The sequence below is a fragment of the Filicampus tigris genome, chromosome 14 (assembly GCF_054856515.1).
Source record: "Filicampus tigris isolate MCC_2025a chromosome 14, RoL_Ftig_1.0, whole genome shotgun sequence".
Classification (NCBI taxonomy): Eukaryota; Metazoa; Chordata; class Actinopteri; order Syngnathiformes; family Syngnathidae; genus Filicampus; species Filicampus tigris.
In genome coordinates this window covers 10,746,184-10,768,821 of record NC_141230.1, presented here as the reverse complement: position 1 = coordinate 10,768,821, position 22,638 = coordinate 10,746,184, and the positions used below count along the sequence as shown (strand labels likewise).

At 42.3% G+C, this 22,638-nt stretch overlaps 3 protein-coding genes and 1 non-coding gene across 6 annotated transcripts; 2 read left to right on the top strand and 2 right to left on the bottom strand.

The window, feature by feature from the left end:
• Positions 1-1,113: 1,113 nt before the first annotated feature.
• On the bottom strand, positions 1,114-9,279 carry LOC147136310 (NXPE family member 3-like). 3 transcript variants are annotated; one of them, XM_086052494.1, is made up of 6 exons: positions 7,978-9,279; positions 7,327-7,472; positions 5,521-6,299; positions 3,765-3,835; positions 3,474-3,680; positions 1,114-2,808 (listed from the first exon to the last, which is right to left on the bottom strand). In XM_086052494.1, exons 2-6 carry the CDS (start codon positions 7,414-7,416, stop codon positions 2,246-2,248), a joined length of 1,710 nt encoding a protein of 569 aa, XP_085908620.1. In that variant the 5' UTR covers positions 7,417-7,472; positions 7,978-9,279; the 3' UTR covers positions 1,114-2,245. The 3 variants fall into 3 exon arrangements, with proteins under 3 accessions (XP_085908620.1, XP_085908619.1, XP_085908621.1); XM_086052493.1 differs by having other exon boundaries at positions 9,034-9,279; XM_086052495.1 differs by lacking the exon at positions 7,978-9,279 and having other exon boundaries at positions 7,327-7,959.
• Positions 9,280-12,099: 2,820 nt separating this feature from the next.
• Positions 12,100-19,120, bottom strand: cep97 (centrosomal protein 97). Its single transcript, XM_086051223.1, has 11 exons — positions 18,928-19,120; positions 18,294-18,436; positions 18,056-18,214; positions 17,849-17,950; positions 17,175-17,288; positions 16,928-17,094; positions 15,126-15,290; positions 14,839-15,017; positions 14,128-14,656; positions 13,753-13,828; positions 12,100-13,046 (listed from the first exon to the last, which is right to left on the bottom strand). The coding sequence occupies exons 1-11, from the start codon at positions 18,974-18,976 to the stop codon at positions 12,648-12,650; spliced, it is 2,082 nt and encodes a 693-aa protein (XP_085907349.1). The 5' UTR covers positions 18,977-19,120; the 3' UTR covers positions 12,100-12,647.
• Positions 19,121-19,410: 290 nt separating this feature from the next.
• On the top strand, positions 19,411-22,448 carry rpl24 (ribosomal protein L24). Its single transcript, XM_086051224.1, has 6 exons — positions 19,411-19,557; positions 19,683-19,758; positions 20,052-20,162; positions 21,237-21,373; positions 21,983-22,046; positions 22,316-22,448. The coding sequence occupies exons 1-6, from the start codon at positions 19,553-19,555 to the stop codon at positions 22,394-22,396; spliced, it is 474 nt and encodes a 157-aa protein (XP_085907350.1). The 5' UTR covers positions 19,411-19,552; the 3' UTR covers positions 22,397-22,448.
• On the top strand, positions 20,767-20,948 carry LOC147136308 (small nucleolar RNA SNORA23). Its single transcript, XR_015089748.1, has one exon. It is a non-coding gene; the product is annotated as a small nucleolar RNA SNORA23 (small nucleolar RNA).
• Positions 22,449-22,638: the final 190 nt, after the last annotated feature.

Here is a 22,638-nt window from a genome sequence, read left to right as displayed (position 1 = left end):
CAATTAAAATATTTTTAAGATGGGCGTACAATCAAATATGCCGAAACATCTGTCGAGGCATAGCACAGTCCACCAAATTCACAAACCATCTAAACTAGACTCGCCTCGGCACGAAAATGAAGATACACCCATTTTAAAATCGAATGCAGTCTACTTTCTATCACTAAATTGTCAGGTGCGCCAGGGGCGCACTAGATCTGTCTGCCAAAAAATGTTGTTCCAAATTTTTTCTCGCTCATCAATGTACTTTGCAAAATCCAATCCGATTCTTCCTTCCGATTCTTTTTGCTGATGAGTAGTACTAGTTTGCATCTTGTGGAATGACTCTTGTGGTTTCTTCTCTTGAAATCTTCTTCAAAGAGTGGATTGAAATACCTTCACCCCTGCCCAGTTGAGGTTGGCAGTAATGTCACCGACTCTTGTCTTAGGGTGTTTTTTCACAGCTCTCAAAATGTTTCAGTCAACAACTGCGGTCCCTTGGCCGACCTGTTCGATGTCTGTTGCCCAGCTGGTTTCTTTCATTTTCAAGATATTTCTGTCATGATTCTGTTTTGTTTAGATTACATTTGTTTTAGTTTTGTCTTGTTTCCTTGTGTGCGTTGGTCTTCCACATTAGGTTTTGTTTCCACCTGTTCTCGTCATCCTGGTCCCTTGTGTTAGCCAATCAGCTCCCTTCAACCCTTTGTGACTTGAGGCATCTTCGAATTCTTGTTTTTGCCTAGGAAATTCCCTTTCCTATCCTATCCGAGTGACATGACCCAGAAGTTCTTGGTGTATAGGACCATTAGAATTCTAAAGCTGTTTTAGGAAAGGTGTCTGGACGAAACTTTTAAGCCACCTTTAGCATAGGTTACTGCTGACCAACCTTTAAGAAAGGATATTACCCACAATTTTTTCCGGCAGCAACATTTAACAGGATACCAACGTAGTTGACAGACATGCGAAGACGCTCGAGTTTCACACTCAAGACTTATGTTTGAAAAAAATAAAAACAAACTCTAAATTAAACAGAATAGTAATAGAACTTTTTCTTTTTTGTCACAAGTGTAGAGTCAATGAGGCCAAGAAATAAGCAAAAGGAAAGGTGTGCTTCTACACAAACAGAAATACAACACCTTTTCATAATTTATTAAAGAATGGGCATTGGGCAATTCCAAAATCAATGAAAAACATCATCAGTGATACTTTCGATTCTTTCACAAAAACAATTAGTATCTGTATCTTTTTTAAATTCTTATTAAGCTAATATTTTCGCCTTTCTTAATTTTATGCTTGCTATATATTTTTTGTGTTCAAATGTTAACTACGTATTTGAAAATGTTGTTTTAATAAATTTAAGTGGGGACGCAGCACGTGGGAGGAGCAAAACTATTTTAAAGATGTCTTCATATGGTCTCTATATATCGCAGGTCTGCAACGTATTCCCAGCGATAAACGAGGTACATTGTTATTTACAAACAAAGGCCTGAGACAGCTTAAGTACACACAAAAATAGCAAAACTCAGAATGCAGACCTCCGCCAACGCTTAAGTATTCACAAAAGCAGGTGGAAAAAAAACACGGCTTTGTGGTGAGCAGCGGTTTGTGCAATCAGCATCATCTGATAAAAATTAGGCAGCACGTGGCAAAGAATGGCCTCTCCTGTCATGATTCCACACACAAAGGCAACTGCATGGCTAGTGGCCAGTAGTTAGATTCAAATTGTGTTGCAACTGAACCAACTGAACAAGACCGACATTTTTTTTTCTACTCTGGGATGGGGCGGACGCGTCCACCACAACTAAAAAAAGAAATCGGGAAAAAAATGTGAAGGAAAACATGTCATACTGTTTGTTGCATGTTAGCCAGGAGTCTGTTTTTAGATTGCGACTACATTGCACTGTCCGCATTTCAATCAGATATGCCATAAATTTGAGCACGGTTGTCCTGGAGGACATTGTTGGGATATTTATTAAAGCAATATTACTATTTTCTATTATTTCAAATTGGCGGATGCAAAACTTTACAGCAAATTATTTTCATAATACTGATATATTAGTCCTCATTAAATTGCACCTTTAATGTGCAATGTAAATTGTACAATTCAGAGAATAAAGTCATACATTTAAACACGCAAAAATGAAGTTAAAAAAAAACAAAGGAAAAACTTTTACATAAAATAAATAAATAAAACAACTCCTTCAATTATAAAGTTTTTTTTTCAGTGAGGCCCTATACTTTCAGTCTTTCAACCTGGTTCTGAAAATCACAGAATGTTACTGGTCCCATCACGACAAGCGTAGGACAACATCATGTCTACCATGTTCTTGACAATGGCCCTCGGAGGGTGCAGGTTGTGAGGTTCGTGGTGTGCCACGCACATCTGCCAGGCGTCCACTAGCAAAATGTTGAGACCCTTAAACATGGCGCGCAGTACAATGTCCAGCTGCAGCGAAAACCAGTCGCTGTTGTACAGGCTGACATCCCGTTCCAGGGCCTGAGGGTTGGCCGTGCGGACCACCACCACCGTCCCCGGCGCCCGGTCCAGGAGTCGCACCACCGCCTTGCGGATATGCCGGAGGCGGCGTATGTACACCTCCACGGGGAAGGTGCTAAAGTGAGACCAGATGCTGATCGCCACCACCGTGTTGGGACCGCCAGTCAGGCCGTCCAGCTCGTTAGCGATGTAGCGCAACTCGCTGGTCATGACGGTGGAGAAACGGATGGGTGGGCCGTGGCAGCGGTACTTGAGCAGAATGTTGTGGGTGCTGTCCACCGCCATTAATGGCCCCACCTTTTTTGGACTCTGCAGGTTGAATTCCTTCATCTCTACAGAGGAGAACACAACAGAGCGATGTAATGTCGCAGTCCTGTGAAAAAGACGTATCTCCAATTTTTGAAATTTTTTTGATTTCCACATTAATGCATTGTCTGTAACGCAGAAACACATCTCATGTAAAAATAAGAAAATGAAAAAAAATGGAGATATTTTTCACCCGGGCAGCGACGATAAGAGGAAACAAGTGGTCAGAAGCAACTGGGGGGTGAGTATCTTTCACAAGAGCACTTTGATGTGGTACAGATATTTTTTTTTTTAAATGGAAAAACAAATAGTTACAAATAAATACACTTACTATAATCAAACACAAAATACATAATCCTCAAATGTGACATAAGTATCTGTTCACAAGTACACAGAAGTTATAAAATGGCTGCCCGCTGAGCTAGCTAAAAACGGGCGGATTTCTCATATTCCACAAACGCGATATTAACCACAATGTCGTGTTTGGACTAGTGGGTGGGCCTGCATAGAACATATTCTGGAAAAAAATATGTTTTGGGTTGACTTCCGTTTTAAGTACAGAGTATGAATTCTGTTCCCATCACTGTTCACCATCCTTTTACACAAGTATCTGTATTCACTCAAGTACAGAGTGTGAATAGTTTTTCCACCTCTGTCCACCGCCACAGCACTGTGAGAGAGAAGCGCTTACCTGGAAGCACAGTGAGGAGGTACTCGAACCACTGGCGCATGGTGGAGTCACCGTACATGTAGACCACCTTGTTGGTCAAACACTGAGTGATGGCAGATGCCCTGTCAAACCGGCGCATGGTGACTCCACCCAAATTCCTCCACGAGTCCTGGTAGTAGTATCCAGACGTCGCCAGCTTCACAGGATCCGGTTTTTGACTGCCATTTTCTACATTAATGGCAGATAGAATGACGTGAATAAATCGTCACCCCCCCCCCAAAAGTGAGTTATTAGTGTAAAAGTTTGCAGTACCTTTCCTGGAAGGCAGCACGTTGATGGAGTCCGTTGTGGAAGCGTGGATGGGAACTTTGACGTTCACCTCACTGTCAAAAAAAGTTGATTACAAATATTGCAACAAAGAGACACTATGTGAATAAAAAGAGTTCTGCTCAGACAATTTTATGGGTGATCAATTACCAGAGCTGGGCAGTCCGTCCCTGGGCCGGACCGGTCGGACCCTCCGGCCCGGCCGGATGCCCATTTTTGGGGCAGACGGGTAGCGGGTGACAAATTTTAAAAAATGGCTGGACTAAGCATGGCCGGAAGTGGATTTTAGTCCGGCCCACTAATCGGCCCTCATGCGTGTGACGTGCACGCGAGGCGGCCAAATTTTATCTCATTCTACTCGGTGAAAGGCTTCTTTTTAGGCTTCTTTCAAAACTAATTGTGTCCGGGAGGAAAATCAAGTACGACACTGGCACATCATGCACTTCCCTACTTCCGGAAATACGCCGTAGCAAAACTGCTGTGTAGTGGTTTGCTGGTGTGCTTTTATTTTGAAGGCCGGGAAGTGTGAAGGAGGGGACGTGTGAAAAATAAGTAACTTGAATGCTTGCAGACTTGTCGCCTGTTGTACCCAAATTATTATACAATATGATAAAACCAACCCCAGGGCTCGCAATGGAAGTAAGTACAGTACACGCAGCTGGGTTGTTGTGTCTACAACTTAATAACTTGGAGAAGTCTCGGAGCGCAGCTTCTTTTTATTGCGTAAACGGCATTCATTCACAGACGAGTTGAATCACTGATAACACTTGAAATTATATCAGTCCGCGCATGTCGCAATGCACTGAGGAAATCACAGGGCGAATAACTACGCCTGGAAAAGTAGGTCCATACACTACATGGGTAAGTACGAAGTACGTGAGTATGCGGCGCGTTTGAAGCGTGCCCGCGGCAGGTTTGAATAGTAAGTTAGCCTGCTAATTGTCTTTAAATAAACCTCTTCCGTTAGCATCTCCCCCGCGGGGGCATCATGCAGGTTTTTTTTTTTTTTTGGGTGTGGGTGTGGGGGTGGTGGGGGGGACGTGAGCTGGAAGGGCACCCAGGTCAAGGGTGGAGGGTCGCGGCCGGATGGGCTAAAAAGGGGCAAGTGCCCAGCTCTGTCAATTACAATGGCACCAATCACATCTCTAAAAAACAAATTTCTGTTCCCTCCTAACCCCAAATGGGACTGTCAATCATGTTTTTTCAATCAATTGCTGCACCACACTGACCATTTGCTTCACCCCTCAGCTTCTCACGCATAGGTCACATAAGCGCGTTTTACCACGTTAACACCAATGCACCAAAGCTGGTAGCGAATGTGACATGAACAAACGAAAAAAAAAAAAAAACAGATGAGCAGTGATTGGCCGTCACTTCAGCCCTTTGGCACTGTGATGTCATTTTCAGTCGACAGCAGGTGGCAAAATGTCCGCCCCCTCAGATAGTTTAAAAAACGGGTGCCCTGCGATTGGCTGGCAACCAGTTTGGGTGTAACCACCTTGGGTGTTACAATAACTTTTCACAAGATTGTACTGATATCAAACCCAGTTTATGCACTATTTTACGTTATTCGAGTAGCTTTTTCAGCAGAACCTCATAGAGGCATAAAAACAATTTCTTGTTAGACATTTTTAGGGGTGAATTTTGCAATACCCTAAAGATGATTTGGGACTCAACTGCTTGTTTCCTTTGAAATACCTTTTGAACAGCTCTTGTCAATCACTGAGTGTACAGTACAAACCTCTGAAAGAGCAACATTTCCTTGTTGGAGATGATGTTTTTGAGGTAGCCTCCCTTGGCATGGTTGATTCTGGCATCGCAGCTGAGCATTTTGGGTTTGTAACAATACCACGGCTCGCCGGAGTAAGGGTCCGTGTAGTTGCACAGCTGCCCCTGGTCCTGCGGCAGGCAGATGTTGCACACCGTGGACTCAGAAAGAAAGCCGAGACGAAAGAGGCTGACGAAGAACACCCGATCGGGCCGTTTCTCCCTCAGCCTCCGCAGCACGGCGACGGCCTCGCTCGAGTGCACCATCGTGACCTCAACCTGAGCCGAGCCCTCCCACAGCAGCGGGAATCGAACCGAATAAAGTCCGTTCTTGTGGTCCAGCACTCGCCCGGCAACACCCGCCCTGCAATTTGGGGAGTGCAACCGGGCCAACAGAAAATCACCGCCGTAGCACTTGGGCCGGCCCTTGAAGTCGTGCAGGTGGACCAGCACTTCCAGCTGGTCGCCCACGTACCAACGCTGTTTGTTTTGGGAGGTGACGATTGTATACAGGCTGTGGGCCGGGTCACTTGTCTGACAGAGGGTGGGCAGTGCGGAGCCAGAAGGCAGCTGGGGCCAGGCAATGAGGTCCAACAGGTCCCGTTCCTCCAGCTCTTCTATCGATGATGGTGGCTGGCCCAGGTGTGAACAGAAGCTGTGATTGTGGTGAAACGTCGGGAGGCTTCGACAGGTGATTGACTGGATCTGGCTCTGGAACTTGTACAGCGCTGACATTGTGTGATACTTCCAGTTCTGAAGAGATGACATGCATGATTTGCATATGTGGTGACATTTTTGAACAACAGTATGGATCACTGTAAACCCGTGATTTGCAAACAGGGTGCAAGTGCACAATAGCCGGGTTTCCATGGAGACTTGTTTGCCATTCGGAATGAAATCATTCCCAATGAAGCTCTCTGGTCACCTGTTTACATGTGACGTGATCTATTCCGATCGGCCGTTTACTTGCTCCACCCTGTTAATCAGATCAGCCGCGTTACAGCCTTGTGACAAGCGGAGATGTAAACATCACGTGATCTGTCAAGATGGAGTTCAATCATCTATTTAGCACAGAGTGATTGTTTGAACACTGCCGGATGCAGCCTGGCCATTCCGATTGAACTGTTTACATGACACTTGGTCAGATTGGCAAAAGGAATATACCACCCCTGTGAATACGAATGAAATTCCAGTCGGCCTTTTTATTGGGTGTTTATATGGAGCATTGCGATTGATCATTCGGATCCTTTCTAATCGGAATACAGGGCTCCATGTAAACCCGGCTAGTGAGAGATCATCGGATGCGTCGTGGGAAATTTGCACCGGGCAGTGCCTAGGCCCTCTCAGACTCGCTTTTATTATTATTATTCAATCTTTTGGGGGCTTCAACGTGCCCCCAAATCCATCAATTGTTAGTTTTAGTTTAGTTTCATTTGGATATATTTTAGGGTTCCTGAAGATGACTTACCAAAACTCACTCAGTGCCACCGCCAGAATGTTGGAAAAAAAATATTATCACCTTACACTAGTTTCAATGATTGAAACCAAATTCACACGAAAGTCTCATGCATATAACTGAACAGGAATTCAGCCCTTTTGATTAGATAGACTCATTTGGGTGAATTTCATTTTTTTGGTCAAAATCAGCCCTTCCCATGCTCATAGTTGACAACATATTAATGACATCCCCTGATCCCGGAGGGCCAGAAAAAAACTCAAAAGAACCCCTCGGTCACTTTCAGGTGACAGTATAGTGTGAAAAAAAAAAAAAAACTCTCACCTCCCCATTCGTAATGTTTTGCAGCAGAAAGATGAGGCCAAATAGGGTGACAATGATGAGGCCATATTTCAAAACATTTCCAGACTTCATGACCACTTTGATAGTGTTAATCCACTATCACTGCAGTAAAGATGTCATCACACCACCTTGAACACATGGGAGAGAAAGTGTCTGCGTCAACAAAACTAAAATCTAATGTGGTAACTCTGAATAAAATTAGCTCCACATGTCCATCCATAATTCTACAGTAACCAACAAGTAACCCGATGACTAATGAACATACTATATTGTGGTACAATATGTATGGAACAATCACTCAATAAGTGAGGCAGCACCTTTAAAACTAAAGAATAAGAATTTAGCTGATATACTAGCGTAATTGCAAAAATACATATGATATACACAATTGAACTACACAAAGTACTTAAAATTAGGTGATTCAACAATAGACGCTTTTCTGATATTTAGGATGAGACCATTTGCCACAGTTTTATCTTTGTGGATTAACATGACCTGGATGACTGAGCTCTACAAACAAAAAAGAAAACACAGTTTTTAGCAAGCACATGGGTATTTTTCTAAATTGAAATTGAAACAGTAAGCATAGACAATTACTCAATGTCATTATGTTTGAAATGGAATATTGCATACCTAAGGAGGTAGAGCTGTGCTGAGTCAATTTACTTATTTGCTTTCCACAGTGGCTAAGCGATACACTTCCAAAGTAACATCCATCCATCCATTATCGATACCGCTTCTCCTCACAAGGGTCGCGGGGCGTGCTGGAGCCTATCCCAGTTGTCTTCGGGCAGTAAGCGGGGGACACCCTGAATTGGTTGCCAGCCAATCGCAGGGCACACAGAGACAAACATCCGCACTCACAATCACACCTAGGGGCAATTTAGAGAGTCCAATCAACTTACCAAGCATGTTTTTGGAATGTGGGAGGAACCCGGAGAAAACCCACGCAGGCACGGGGAGAACATGCAAACTCCACACAGGGAGGCCGGAGCCGGGATCGAACCCACGACCTCTGAACTGTGAGGCGGACGTGCTAACCACCGTGCCGCCTCCAAAGTAACAGTTAACTGTAAATTTCAAATAAGGCAAAAAAGTTTCTGATTCTTGTTTTTCTTTACCTAGTAAATATGTTAACAATAATATTCAAAATTTGGAACATATTCATATTCCACGTTCATATTATTGTTGTTACATAGACATTGAAATGTACCGTATATGTATGTAATTTCATGTGTGTTCATAATATGAGTTCTTCATCATCTAGTTAAGAGCAGTGTGTTTGATTTGGCGACTGTGCTGTGTGTGCTTTGGGGGCCAAAACAAGAAGAAGAAGAAGAAGAAGAAGAAGAAGAACAACAACAACAACATCGTTGCGGACCACCAATCCTAGTACCACGCCTGCATAACAGTACACGCATGACTGGTTGCCATTATAAGAGTTCAGTCTTATTTAAAATGATAATAAGAAGTATATTTTAAAAAAGAAAAAAACTCGGTTTCCAATCATATAGCGATCTCGCGAAAAAAACTCTCGGCAATATTTACTATCATCCTACTGACGGCACCAACAAGAGGTAAAGAAAACATTACTGCCTGGTTCTTTTTAATAATCATAATAAAAAAATAAAAATAAAATAAAAAACACATACACACACAAATCAGCACTGATGGAAAATGTTAACTTACCCAATAAGCTTGAGGTCTGTCCGCTACACAACAAGCCGCCCAGCGGATGTAGGAACAAAATACGAGCCAATTGCTTCTTGACAAATAAAATGCATTTACAAACCCAAATTCCAATTAATATGAATCGCAAAGCACGACCAGCGTGTTGACAATTTGAACAAATGTCGGTGTGACGCATCCCTGGCCCGGTTAAAAACCAAATAAAATGAAGACATAATCGTTTGCTTGTCGTCGACTGCGATTGGCTGCTTCTCTTCACCACTTCCGCGTTACTACTTTTTTATTTTCAATAAAAAACTTTATTGAATCCAAACATAATATACAGAGGAATACGGTAATCCAGAATATTGGAGTGAACTTTCTCGGTACAGTATGAATGAAAACAAAGATATTGGAGAGAAAGTTGTTCGAGGGTATTATGTCCTTTATGCAGTTTTTGCAGGGTCTTCTAGTCCGAATGGCCTTGGGGCTCAAATGGTAAATTCAAACACATCAAGATTCGGTAGTTGTTTTACAAAATTTACAAAGTAAATCTAGTGTAGTGTAGTATAGCGAATGTGTACCTCCCAGATGAAGAGAAAGTTAAGATGTACCTTATGTACATCTATTTTTCCAATTTAGACAATCCAAATAGTACAACTAAAATGTATTTTGACAAAGGGTTAAAATTTGGAATTGATACACTTAGGTCACTCCATACAAGAGTATAGTGCAAGAACAATTGGAATACTATTCCCCTCTCTAGTTGCACAGTGCAAGAACAAATGGAACACTGTTTCCCTCTCTATTTGCACAGAAGAATGTCCTGCTTTCTGGTCTCACCCCCCAAAAAAGCATTTCAAGCCTACAATTGCTACAGAACTCGGCCTTCTTGTGTAGTTTGCATGTTCTCCCAGTGCTTGTGCAGGTTTTCTCCAGATACATCCTCCCACATTCCCAAAATATGCAGTATGGTAGTTACTAGTTTCATTGAAGACTAATGTTTGTCAATACCGTGTGACTAAACGTTTTGCTTTGAGGGACACATACAGAAAAATTGAAGGGTGCAAGGTTGTAAGATGACTATTTTTTAAGCAGTTACTTGGGAATCATACCTGTGATAAGTTCACAATGATGGACCTTGACACGTCGGAGCTGTAAGTGGAGGAAACCATTTTTTCTTGTAAAAAATAATTACCTTTATTCATTTACCACAGTGTTATAAAACAAATGTTGCTACTAGTTAGTAGCAACATTGTAGTTTCGTTGTAAAAAGTGAATTTGCATCTTTGTTGATCCCTCGACTGAAGAGCACCAAAGAAACAATTTTGAGAAAACTCAAAACATCAGAGAAGCACTACTATATGCTTTGATAATGTGAATTTGCATCTTTGTCAAATTTAGACAAGCTCTAGAGTATATAAAATAAATTCATTCGTAGCAAATGTCATTTTGGTATGTGTCTCGGCCCGCTTAAAAATGGACGGCAGGCCATAGTTTGGACACCACTGATCTTTCCAGTGATTCTTAACCAAAGGGCCGCAGTCCAACCTTGGGCCGGCCGTACGTGCCAACTAGTGGGGCGCTAAAAAAAAAAAAAAAAAAAGAATCTGTTGTGAGCCTTTGCGCCGCCGGGCAGCGTTATCAATTTAATCAATTATCAATTCAGTACGTCAGTGATGTTGCTATGAAGAAAATGCTCAGTTACACAATAGCTTTCTACCACTAGAGGGAGATAAGGCGTGACAGAACATGTCCCATCCTTGTTGAAGAAAAATACAGTCTAGTTATTAAGCTTAATTTATTTCAGGATTTATTGGTCTCTTGGTGAGTGTCACAGTTCACACAACATCACTAAATAGCTTTTTGATGATGGCATTGTATAACGTATTTATTTGATATGGTTTTAGATTTTGAAACTGTAAGTGGATTTGATTTAGTTTTTGTACACAAACATAGTAAAAGTCACCACGAATCATAATATGTGAATGGGCCCCACGGGCCACTTTGAACAGAAAAAGTTGGGCCGCAAGTTCAAAAAGTTCAAGACCTCCAGGAGCTGTATGTGCTGTATAATCGAGTGGATACCAGTCCAGGGTGTACCCCGCCTCTTGCCCAAAGTCAGCCGGCATAAACTGCAGCTCACTCGCAACCCAAAAGCGTACAAGCGCAATAGAAAACGGATGGACTGGTGGAAGTCAACCAATGTTCAACTTTGGCAGTTGCACTGTATTTGTAGTTTGGATATGGATGGATTGTGTTGATTTATTTCCCCAAAATGACACACAGTCATTTAACACGTGTACAGTGATCCGCTTTTTATTGCAGTGTAATTAATTACATTGTATGCATATCAGCAAGGAGAACAGGTTGATATTCCATTACCAAGAGGTAGAAGAAACAATGCAACACTAGATGCACTACACTACTCACAACAAGCTGGAGATATTGGACTTATGTCGAAAATTTCAGGTTGAACCTAAAACGCACTATAAACTTCACCGATGAACTTGGTTTGATCATTTCCAAATTTCTGATTGTCCAACTGTTACTATACCCTACACAACTGATTGATCCCAGACAAGGAGCTGAACGGCAACATTCACAACAGGTGTATGATTCATGAATTGACCAGTACTGTACATTCCCAAGGACATCCACTTCTGTGCCTTTCTGTGGCTCTTCCAGTTTATCGGTGCTGCAACCCGATGATGAAACACTGAGACACTTCTGAACTCAGTGGCCTCTGAAAACAGCCCGTTAGAATCTTTGCAATGGCAAGGTACTGTTGATCCATTGTTAGGCGTCATCTTGGTCCCATGTCAAAATGTGCACAGAATAATGAAAATGACTGTTTAATAAAGTGGAGTCAACCCAAACATATTTCTTTCAAGAATATGTTCCCAGCAAGACCACTAGTTGAAACACGGCATTCTGATTAATATAAGTTAAGCGGCAAAATGCACTCGTTTTTAGCCATCTCTGGAGGTGGCCATTTTGTCTGCTGTCGACTGAAAATGACATCATAACTGCTCACAACAACCAATCGCGGCTGACCTGTTTTCTGAATCTGAGCCGTGATTGGTTGTTGTGAGCAGTTGTGATAGCATTTTCATTTGACAGAAGACAAAATGGCTGCCCCCAGAGATGGCTAAAAACGAGTGGATTGACACTTATTCCACAAACGTAATATTGATCAGAATGCCCTGTTTCAACTTGAGGGCTTGCATAGAACATATTCTTGAAATAAAAACTGTTTGCATTGACTTCCACTTTAAACACTAATTCTAATTGAACCACAAAACATATTGGTCGATTCACGGATCCAAAACTTGTGTATTTTGCTGTTGAGAAAAGCAAGTTGCGCAAAAAGTATTGAATCACTGAACAACTGGTCATGTGCATTCATAGGTTTAGGTAAGAGAAGGATGTAAAGTTACAGTGCATATTAGGTTAATCCTGAAATTCCCCCACAAGCGAAATATCCCTCCATTTTAGTGAGCAGTGCTATTGGCATATTGTGTTCGGCTAATAAACGCTCACTCTCATGAGTGATAGACAATAAATATAAGTGCAGTCTTCAGTCATGCCTCAGTGGGCAAACATACTGTAACATTCTTATGATGCAGTTTCTTTCAGTGGACATCTGCCTGGTCATCTTCGGTTTGCAGGGATGAGGATGGTCGCGATGCTACCCCCTCCTCGACCTCCTCCTCCTCCCTCTGTTGCAAGGAGGTGGCGTACTGCTGCAGGAGGCTGCAGTCCGTGCTGTCCACGCCTCCATCGGACGCTCGCACAGTCATCGCAGACTCTGCGGTCCCGCTGCTCACGAAGCTGTCCTCCGGCGCGGCCCGCTCCTCGCTCGTTGTCACTTGGAAGCCCGAGTCCGGGAAGGAGACGTCCATGGCCGCTTGGTTTGCAGTGCAACTAGCTGCGGGAAGGGCAGCCGGAGACGGTGCCGGAGGAGCGGTGACATGAGTGAGGCAGGCCAGCTGCTCCTCAACAGACTGCTTCCACTGCTGCATGGACTGAACCTGGGTAGAGGCAAAAACAAATATGACAGATATGCAGCTTTAAAATCAAGCAAGCATGAAAAAGAATTCCGTTTTTTGGTCATGGGACTCAATGTGACGGAAATATTCTGGTGGTGTCCAATTTTGGTTCCTACTTCCCGTTTTCTGTTTCCATTCCCGACTCTTGGCTGAAATCAGTATTGACTGTAAATCGGACTTTGATTACAATATTCTGTTACAGGTGCCGCCTTTTTGTCCTGTTTGACATGAAGGAGTGCGACATGAAGGTGTATAGTGCCGTGAAAAGGTACACTGGAAAGAATTTCGCCGCAAAAAAAATCACAGTAAATTACTGGCAGCAGGTATGCCAGTAATTTACTGTTCATTTACAATGCACCTACCGTCATTTATTTTAACAGTATACTACTGTATTTTGGATTACAGTACATGACAGTCGGAGAACTGTGCGTTTGTATTTTCACAGTTACAAAAATAACAAAGCATCCAATTTATATGGCGCTTTTTTGGCGAACACTCAAAAGCGTCCACAATAGACATTCGCGTACTCGCACATTTATGAGACGACGCGCTCTGCCTCCTGAGCCACGGGTACTCCATAGTTTGATGTCTCTTATATTTTGATGTCTCTTCTATTTTATGTAAATTGTTTCTCAGGCGACTCACAACTCAAAGGCATACTGTATTATACAAAAGTGAATCAGCTTACCTGTTTCCATAGAAACCTGACCGCTTCCTCTTGAACCATTCTTTGTAACCTCTCCTCCTCACACTGCTTCTGCACCCTGCAAATAAATGTATATTTCAGTGTGAGTCTTCATACATAAATGTCATGAAAAATACACCCACAGACTTCAACGTTACATACATTAATTACACACATTAAATGGGACCCAAAGCAAGAACTGTATAAAAATCCTGCCTTTAAAAAGATAATGTTCACTTTTCATTGACGGTCAATTTAGCAGTGTTTATTATCGTGGTTGTACACAAGTACATAACTATGAAGTGGGTCTCATACTTTGCCCCAGTTACGTAGCTAAATACGTTCAATGAAAAGCATATACATGTCCCTCAAGTGTACCTGTCGAATTTTAACGACAAGGAGACGATGTGGTCTTGCATCCTGCGCAGGCGGATTTCACTGCGGACCTCTCTGGCCTTGGGGTGACAACACCGAGTGTACCGTCCTCTCCACCATGACTGGATCTTAACAGCTGCTCTTGTTGCTTCCTCTGACTTGCTGACCAAATGAAAAAATGTTCCTTCTCCTGGGGCTTCCAAATGTGGCGTGACGGACTCTTCTTCCTCGTCGTGCTGCTCCGGCGGGGCGGCGCGCTGCGGAGACGCCGGACGTCTGGGGGCCAGCGAGTCGGCTTCAAAGGTCTCCGTCTCGTCCTCGCTGTCCGAGTGCGGCGGCCGTGGCTCGAGGTGAGGTGTGACGGGCACGAAGGTGGACTCGGAAGATAGCGGGCTGCTGTTCAGCTTGTCCTCGTCCGTCTGCACATCTTCCAAACGAAGAAACTCCTCTCCCTGCTTTGGGCTGCTTATACATGGAAGCGAAGTGCTGGACGAATCACGGCTCATCCACGTATTAAACTGGACCGCTCGGCCTGTATGGAACACAGAACACATTAACATATAAATATACATACATACAGTATAAAACTTTCAGTAGGATACTCGAATAATGACATAATCGATAGCTGCAGCTCTACATTCAACCTCCCAATTATACTGTGGTATTTAACCTTCAAAAATTGCTCCTCAAAATTACTACACTGCCTCCTCTTGCCTCTTTCCGGGTCGGATAGGACAGCAGCCGGTGGTGATGGCGTTATTTTCTTGGCCTCTACAGAGTTCCTTTGTGGTGACGTATGCAAAGCGTCTGTCATTTCCACAGATAGTTGAGTGGGTCGAGGAGGGCTTGGACATTCCCCTCGGGTCTCTTCTAACAACTGCATTTGGTGAAACCTTAGGGAAGGAAATCATGATTAATATCAAAGTCATTGTTTTTTTTTTTGTGGCTGAATATTCCATTTCCCACAAGCAACAAAACAAAGTACTAGCTTTGGTTTCTACCTCTGCTTATTCAGGATCTTCTCCAATTTGGCATCTTCCGCCATCACCAAGGGTGACGAAGTGGTCCGGAGGCAAACGGTGGAGAGGTACCGAACCAGTTCAACATGCTGGCCTGGTCGATAGGAGCGACCTTTTCCCTGACTGTACAGCCACTCTGCTTTCAGTCTGAAATTGGTTACAGAACACCCCAAAAGAGTGTTTCTTAATAGATCACATTGCCTTCTATAGTGCCCGAGCGTGTTTATTGAACCAGCTGCAGAGTACCAGGCACCTCTTAGCAGTAAGGAAATTATTAGGGGGGGACATTTACAGTGTTTGTACAAAATCGCTTATCCACCATATTTCTTGTAATAGCGAGCTGGTGCTTCATCCATCTAGAGCAGGGCCACTCGATTGGCGGACAGGCTGGCGTGATGGAAGCCCTATTTTAAAATGAAATAAAACATACTTGAAATCTTCCAAATGCATGTGGGAAAATGTGTTATGGTTCGAAGTAACCATGGTTTGGCCTTTTTGGCAATAATTATTCTTATTCTGCTTTCGTTTTATGCCCTATTCGTTAATCTGACTTTTTTTCTTACTATGTAAAGTGCCTTTGAGTGTTTTTTTAAAGTTCTATACAAATAAAATATTATTATTAGTATTAGTCCAAAAGGGGCGGCACGGTGGTCGACTGGTTAGGACCTCCGCCTCACAGTTCAGAGGTTGTGGGTTCGATCCCGGCTCCGGCCTCCCTATGTGGAGTTTGCATGTTCTCCCCGTGCCTGCGTGAGTTTTCTCCGGGTACTCCGGTTTCCTCCCACTCTCTAAAAACATGCTTCATGCACACTCTGAATTGTAACTAGGTGTGATTGTGAGTGCGGATGTTTGTTTGTCTCTGTGTGCCCTGCGATTGGCTGGCAACCAATTCAGGGTGTCCCCTGCCTACTTCCCGAAGACAGCTGGGGATAGGCTCCAGCACGCCCGCGACCCTTGTGAGGATAAGCGGTATGGATAATGTATGGATGGATTATTCCAAAAGGTATGTTTGATGCAAACACAACATTGCTCATCATCAAAAGATGGTGGTGTTGTTTTAATTCTACTGGAACTTGGGCTTTTCTTAAGGTGGAGAGAATTATAAACAGTTCCAAACAGCAGTCAGTGTGAGCACAAACCTTCAGACATCTTCCAGAAAGCAAAAAAAAATTGTAAAGCCTACTAAAACACCTGAACTTTATCTGGGGTAAATCAGAGGCACTGAAAATGGTGGGAGGACTTTTTGGGAGCTACTTAGACACGACTAACTTCGAGCATGAACAACATGTGAGGGAAAGCACAACAACACGTTTCGAATGGATGAAGTGACTGTTTAGAAACTGAAGCATAGTCTGTGAACCAAAGCAATACTGCCCAAAAATCTTGTCTGTAAACCATTTTTTTTTTTCATGAACATGGTTCCAACGTATACCGTATTTAGTATATATCGCTGCCGTTGGGCAGAATCCTTGCACCTCCAAATTTCTCACTTCTCAGGAGACCTCAAACATGACATTATTGTTCAACAATCAACACTGATTGCAACGTCAAAGAGAGCAAGCCATTGTCAACACTTTAGTCCGTCAATAAATTTGTAAACATATGCACCCTTGTGGACTGACCAATACTACAGATTTGTGAAAAAGATATGATATTTACCAAATTGTGACATAGGAGGTTCCGTCCGGCCCAATGCCAGCAGTATGTATAGTTGAAGAAAAATGCTAAGTGTGTATTCTCCATACCTTTGATAGTGAATTGCAACAAGGCAAAAATGTACTTACCCTTCTTTTTGGGACACCACAAAGCCATCCAAAACTTTCAGACTCAGACACCAATTCATCACATAAGGCCGGTAGTCGAAGCGCGGCAGTGACGGGGTTGGCATCACACAAGGGTTGTTCATAATGGACAACTGCTCCAGCTTGTGTAGGGGGGCCAGGTGTGCCACCTATGGACAAAAGCGAACGTCTGTGAAAGTTCACATCACATCTATGTGTGCTTCTGTAGCAATGAATGAGGAATGCTTACTTCATTGAGATCTGTTATCTCATTGGATGCTAACGACAGGATGGACACATGTGCGGGGAGGTTGCTAGGCACAGTGCGGAGTGTTGTCACGCTGTTTCCATGCAGAAGAAGTGTCTGTAAAATTGGACCAGAAATGAAATTATTATAATAAAGATTGTTTAATTGCTCTTTTGTAGAAAAAGACATTAAAAAAGGACCGTGAAAAAACTATCACATTAAATCATAACAACAATATTGAGGGGGAAAAAAAATTGCAATTAACTATTTTCATTAATCGTTCCACCCTGATTGACAACAGATTCCATTTGCAAAGCTGACCGAGCAGCAGTAGTTTTCCGCCAAACACTCTGGGCTCAGCTCCCACAAGGAGAAGCCATGGTAGTCGCAAGGCTCAAGCAAGACCCCCAATCGTCATGGAAACCAATGCCAGACAGAACGCCATTTGTCGAGCACTATATGAGGCAGGGTATACAGTTGCTCACTTGAATGAGACCATACCGGCCCAGAAAAATGAGCTAATTTCAGTGAGAAAAGAAATAATGTGCTATGACTTTTGATCCTTGATATATTTTGACAAAAACATGTTACACACGTTAAGCCACCTGGGAACTGTTTCAAATTGGGGGAAAAAAAGCACAATGTTTACTTTGGAATGTTAATAATGCCATACGCACCTTTAGCGCCACAAGTTTACTCAGATCTCCAATGTTAGATAGGCTATTATCCGAAAGATCCAAGTGTTGAAGAGAAACACAGTTGTTCAGCTGCTCAATAACCTGTACAAAAACAATCACACTTAAATACACATTTGAGAGAACATGTAGCGGTTTCATCTATTCATATTTTCTACACAACAATCAGAAAAGTCATAAAAGCTTAACCTTAATTGCGTTCCCTGACAGGTTGAGCCATTTGAGGTTGGGTAGGTCCCGCAGTCCCTCGATGTAGCCAATACTGTTATTGGGAAGATTGAGGACTTGCAACTCTTTGAGCTGAGACACACCCATCATCCTGACAAGGCGATTGCTGGCTACAGAGAGCTAAAAACATACAAACACCAAGGAAACACATGTAACAGGAAGTAGTACATTTAATTCAGTGGTGTAATGAGTTACGCACCTGTTGAAGGCCTGGGTTCCTTTCCAGATAGTCCAGTTTCATGATTTGATTTTGGTCCAGGATGAGCGTGTGTGTGTCCTCGGAGCAGATGAAACTGGGGTCGAGCTTCCGCATACCCCGAGCTGAAAGATCTACCACAGGCCCTTTTATTTTATTGTATTTTTTTTGAGGGGGCGGGGGTAGAAAACGACAATGTTTAAACACCATGTGAATGTCATGAAACCATTGACCATACATATGATATGCTATTACTCGACTGAGGGTTTAGTAACTAACAGTATATGGTCGTTAACGTCATTTACTAGTTTTAAGGCTAACTCAAGTGGATTCATTGTAAAGAATTGTGTTGTTTATATTAATATGGTCGCAAGTTATGATCATTCAGATTGAGACACATGACAAAAATATTATTACATCTCCATGTGCGCTGGAATACAGTGTGCTTTGAAAATAGTCTAAACTAGAAAAAAACAATAATCGTTATTTTGCAATACAGTGTAACAGCAGATCCTGGCAAGTGTCACACTACTCACACAGAGAAAACAAAACACGTTAGCTAACGGTGGAACTCAACATTCACGGAGACTAACCATACAACAAAAAAGCTTGTATTAAACACAAGTGGCATACATACCATTTGTATCAAATTGTAAATCTGACACCCCCATTCTATCGCCACACATTCACAGACAAATAGCTAGTTGATGTTAGCTTGGACTAATAATGCTGCAAGCTTGGGTTACAAGACGCGTCCGTCGATAACAAGAAGTTCACTGTAGCCGAAGAGCATTCTGGGAAATGTAGTAGAGCGCTACGGCGTTCATCTGTATGACGGCTGGTCCGATATGTCGTGAAAGACTACACTTCCAGTTCGTTATTTGGGGCAGGCGCGCTAAACGTTGAAACGCCGCGGAATGTTGCAAAGGCGATAAATGTGTGATTGGGTTAACTTGTCAAAACGTCTAGTAATGATATTAGTCGTAAAAATTTGTTCTGATATACCTATTATTCAAATTTCGTAACACTCGCGAGGACGTCAAACTGATGTTACTTGTGTAGTGAGAAAGAAAGAAAGCAAAATATGATTTAGATTTTTTGTAAATACATATACGTGCCATATATTTTAGACAACCGAGTTGTAAAAACGTTAACTGATTAAAACAAACAATAGTTTAGTTTAGAAACAACCCTATCGTCTCCTTATTCAGCTTCCGTTTCCGCCGTCTTTCTTTCCGGTTTTGAGCCCTCTCGTAGCCGTAATGAAGTGAGTTTACCGACGAGAATCGCACACCATCTCGTCTTTTAAAACATTATATTATAGTATCATGTCATTTAATCGAATAAATAAAATAATTTCTTTCAGTGACGCCCCATATTTTTTGTTTTCAGGGTCGAGTTGTGCAGTTTCAGCGGGTACAAAATATACCCCGGCCATGGCCGCCGATACGCCAGGATAGACGGGAAGGTAAACGTTAAGCATTGTCCCCGTTGTTACCCATACTTGTTTTGGCACTCCTGGTGTCCACGATGTGGCTTAAGAGTCACCCCGAAAAATGCTAAGTATGTTTGATATGCTATAAACCTTGTAGTAGGTTAAAAAAAGAGAGAGAGGCGGTCAACTGGAATAGGCCTAGCCTAGCCGTTTCACGCTAAATGCTATGTATGCTGTCTATCCACCGTAACCGCCTGTTGCAAGGCGACCACACGTAATAAATAAGCGTTAAGTCCTCCGGCTTGATCAACTAATGCACGTTATAGGTGTTCCAGTTCTTGAACGCCAAATGCGAGTCTGCATTTTTGGCCAAGCGGAATCCCCGACAGATCAACTGGACAGTGCTGTACAGACGCAAGCACAAGAAGGGACAATCTGTAAGTAATAACAAGACACTAACAGTGACCGTTTTTCTTTACAGTGCCATACAATGCCCCTTTAGATTGTGTTGGGGTCAAAATGGACCCGTTGTGAAGTTTAAGTACATAAAAAGTACCATTTGCTTTTTTTGTATCCTCAGACACAACTATTTGAACGCAACAAAATTAATTTTCACAATTTCAACAAATTCTAAAGGTCTCAAAAAAAAAAAAAAGATATTTGTGGTGTTAGGGGTCAAATATGACCCGGCAGTGAATACTGGCTGTTCAAAAGCTGTGGGTTGCTCTGTGGATCAAATATGGCTCAGTGTGCTCCACAACAACCAGACAAACAGATGGAGACACACACGCAGACAAATGGACATAAGTGTTTTCACAGGACGACGACGATACGCTGTTGGCAAACATGTATGTCTTAATGTGGTCAGTTTTATTTTTTTCCACAAATCACTACTATTGATCCGTCCTATGTCATTTTTCCACATTATATAGAGTTGATGCATTTTTCAGCAAATAGTTTTGGTTGTTCTGCAGAAAAAAAATTGCAAACCAGCAAAGGTTCACTGTACTTTTACAGTAGGCTATCAGTACTTTGGCTGTGGGGGGACGGTGTGCGTGGTATCCCTCCATGTCATGTGTTGTTGCAGGGCTGTGTTTTGCAGACTGTGCATCAGCACTCACTCCACACCTCACAGCCATACAACACGCGGAGATCATAGTACTGGCCTTTGCTGTCATTAGTGACTCATTACCAATGGCCGGCCTCCGAACTCTCCGACATGTCTTATAGCTACAAATTGTTTTTAAACTTTGTCTATTTGAAATACCGCTGTCTTGGTAGTATAATTACCCCAATTGATAATTTATATATATTTATATTTTTTTAAATGGAATCTATCCTTTGTAATTCACTGAAAAACTCACCTAGTTGTCATATTTGTGCTTGGACCAAAACAATGAGCACTGCTACTGGGGGTTCACTGTACCAGCAAGTATTGGATGTTTTGGGTGTACTTTTTTTTTTTTTTTTTGCGACTAGGGGTTGCTGCTAAATGTTTCTTGTCCTAACAGGAAGAGGTAAGCAAGAAGCGTACCCGCCGTGCCGTCAAGTTCCAGAGGGCCATCACTGGTGCCTCCCTGGCTGAGATCATGGCCAAAAGGAACCAGAAGCCCGAGGTTCGCAAGGCCCAGAGAGAGCAGGCTATCAGGTAAGAGCACACTGATGCAGTTGCACGGTTTCAGAATGTTCATTAAAAGTTTAATTCTGAGAAAATTACATCAATTTAGTATCAGCTCTAATTTACATCCTTCGTTTCAAGTAGTTCCTGTCAAAAACAGTTATTACATTGTTCCAAATTAATGCTCAGCACCTTTTCAGACATCTTTACGAGCAAGTATAGCAACTCGACAGTCAGGTTTTCTGTTAAGTGAACATGAAGTCTTCTGAGGTCAGAAATTGGCGACTTTAAGACAATGACTGATTCTTTTGAGGTGAACTAATACGCAGACAGCAGGTTTTATATTTTTTTATATTTTGGAGCAAATTTGGTATGGTATTTGGTAGCATTGAAGGATTCTGGTTACATTTACAAAATATACAGTACAATTGTAGACAACACTTCTTTGGGGGTGGAATTTATTAATGTATGTTGTGATATGACTCGTACTGTTGCAGATTAAAATGTTCTGGAAAAGTGCCATGAAGTGCTGTAAATGTCCTGGAAAATAATTTCACAAGGAGTGAGAACCCTGGCAAATGTAATTTACTGTAATTCAGATGGATTTAAATGTGCCTTTTTTTTTCTCTTCTTAATCAGGGCTGCCAAGGAGGCCAAGAAGGCAAAGCAGGCAGCCAAGAAGCCCGCTGTCGCCAGTACTAAGGTGAGAGCCATGTTGACATTAAAACGATACACAATGCACAATTTGCAATGTTAAAAGTAAATTAGATGCATGTCAATATTGGTATACTGTTGAGAAACGCTCGCACTCCTATCTTATTTTATGTAAATATTGTAAAGGCTGTATGTATGAAAAGGTGGTCATTGGAGTTCAGTTGATTTCTGCACGATTTATAAAATTCTATTCAATTTTCTGTCACAATGCCTTCCTGAATTTTCAAGTTAAAAGTGTTTTTTGCCCTTGTCCTCTAGGCTACAAGCAAGGCTGCACAAAAGCCTAAAATCGCCAAGCCCATGAAGGTGAACGCGCCCCGTGTTGGTGGAAAACGCTAAGCCCTGGTTCCTCATTTTTGGTTGTGAATAAAAGTTTTGTGGGTAACCATTATCCAGGCATTTTTTATTTGAAACTGTCATGGGTAACCAAAGAAAAATATTAAGTATGAATAATGAAATCTTGATTTAATCACAGATGTACTTAGTTTGAAATCTGGCCTTGTTGAACAAAAACATACAGCTGCTTATTTGCAGGGAGCCATGACTTGTGTTGAATAAATGAAAGCAGTTGGACACACAGG

Excerpts from the sequence above, each read along its gene's own strand:
- cep97 (XM_086051223.1), bottom strand. The coding sequence starts at position 18,976 with ATGTGTGGCGATAGAATGGGGGTGTCAGATTTACAATTTGATACAAAT. Across the intron at positions 17,095-17,174 it reads AGATAACAGATCTCAATGAA|GTGGCACACCTGGCCCCCCT; the intron begins GTAAGCATTCCT and ends TTTTGTCCATAG. Across the intron at positions 13,829-14,127 it reads TTGTCGTTAAAATTCGACAG|GGTGCAGAAGCAGTGTGAGG; the intron begins GTACACTTGAGG and ends ATTTATTTGCAG.
- LOC147136310 (XM_086052494.1), bottom strand. The coding sequence starts at position 7,416 with ATGAAGTCTGGAAATGTTTTGAAATATGGCCTCATCATTGTCACCCTA. Across the intron at positions 3,836-5,520 it reads GAAATGTTGCTCTTTCAGAG|TGAGGTGAACGTCAAAGTTC; the intron begins GTTTGTACTGTA and ends TTTTTTTGACAG. Across the intron at positions 2,809-3,473 it reads CCTCCTCACTGTGCTTCCAG|AGATGAAGGAATTCAACCTG; the intron begins GTAAGCGCTTCT and ends TCTCCTCTGTAG.
- rpl24 (XM_086051224.1), top strand. Across the intron at positions 21,374-21,982 it reads CAGAGAGAGCAGGCTATCAG|GGCTGCCAAGGAGGCCAAGA; the intron begins GTAAGAGCACAC and ends CTTCTTAATCAG. Across the intron at positions 22,047-22,315 it reads CCGCTGTCGCCAGTACTAAG|GCTACAAGCAAGGCTGCACA; the intron begins GTGAGAGCCATG and ends CTTGTCCTCTAG.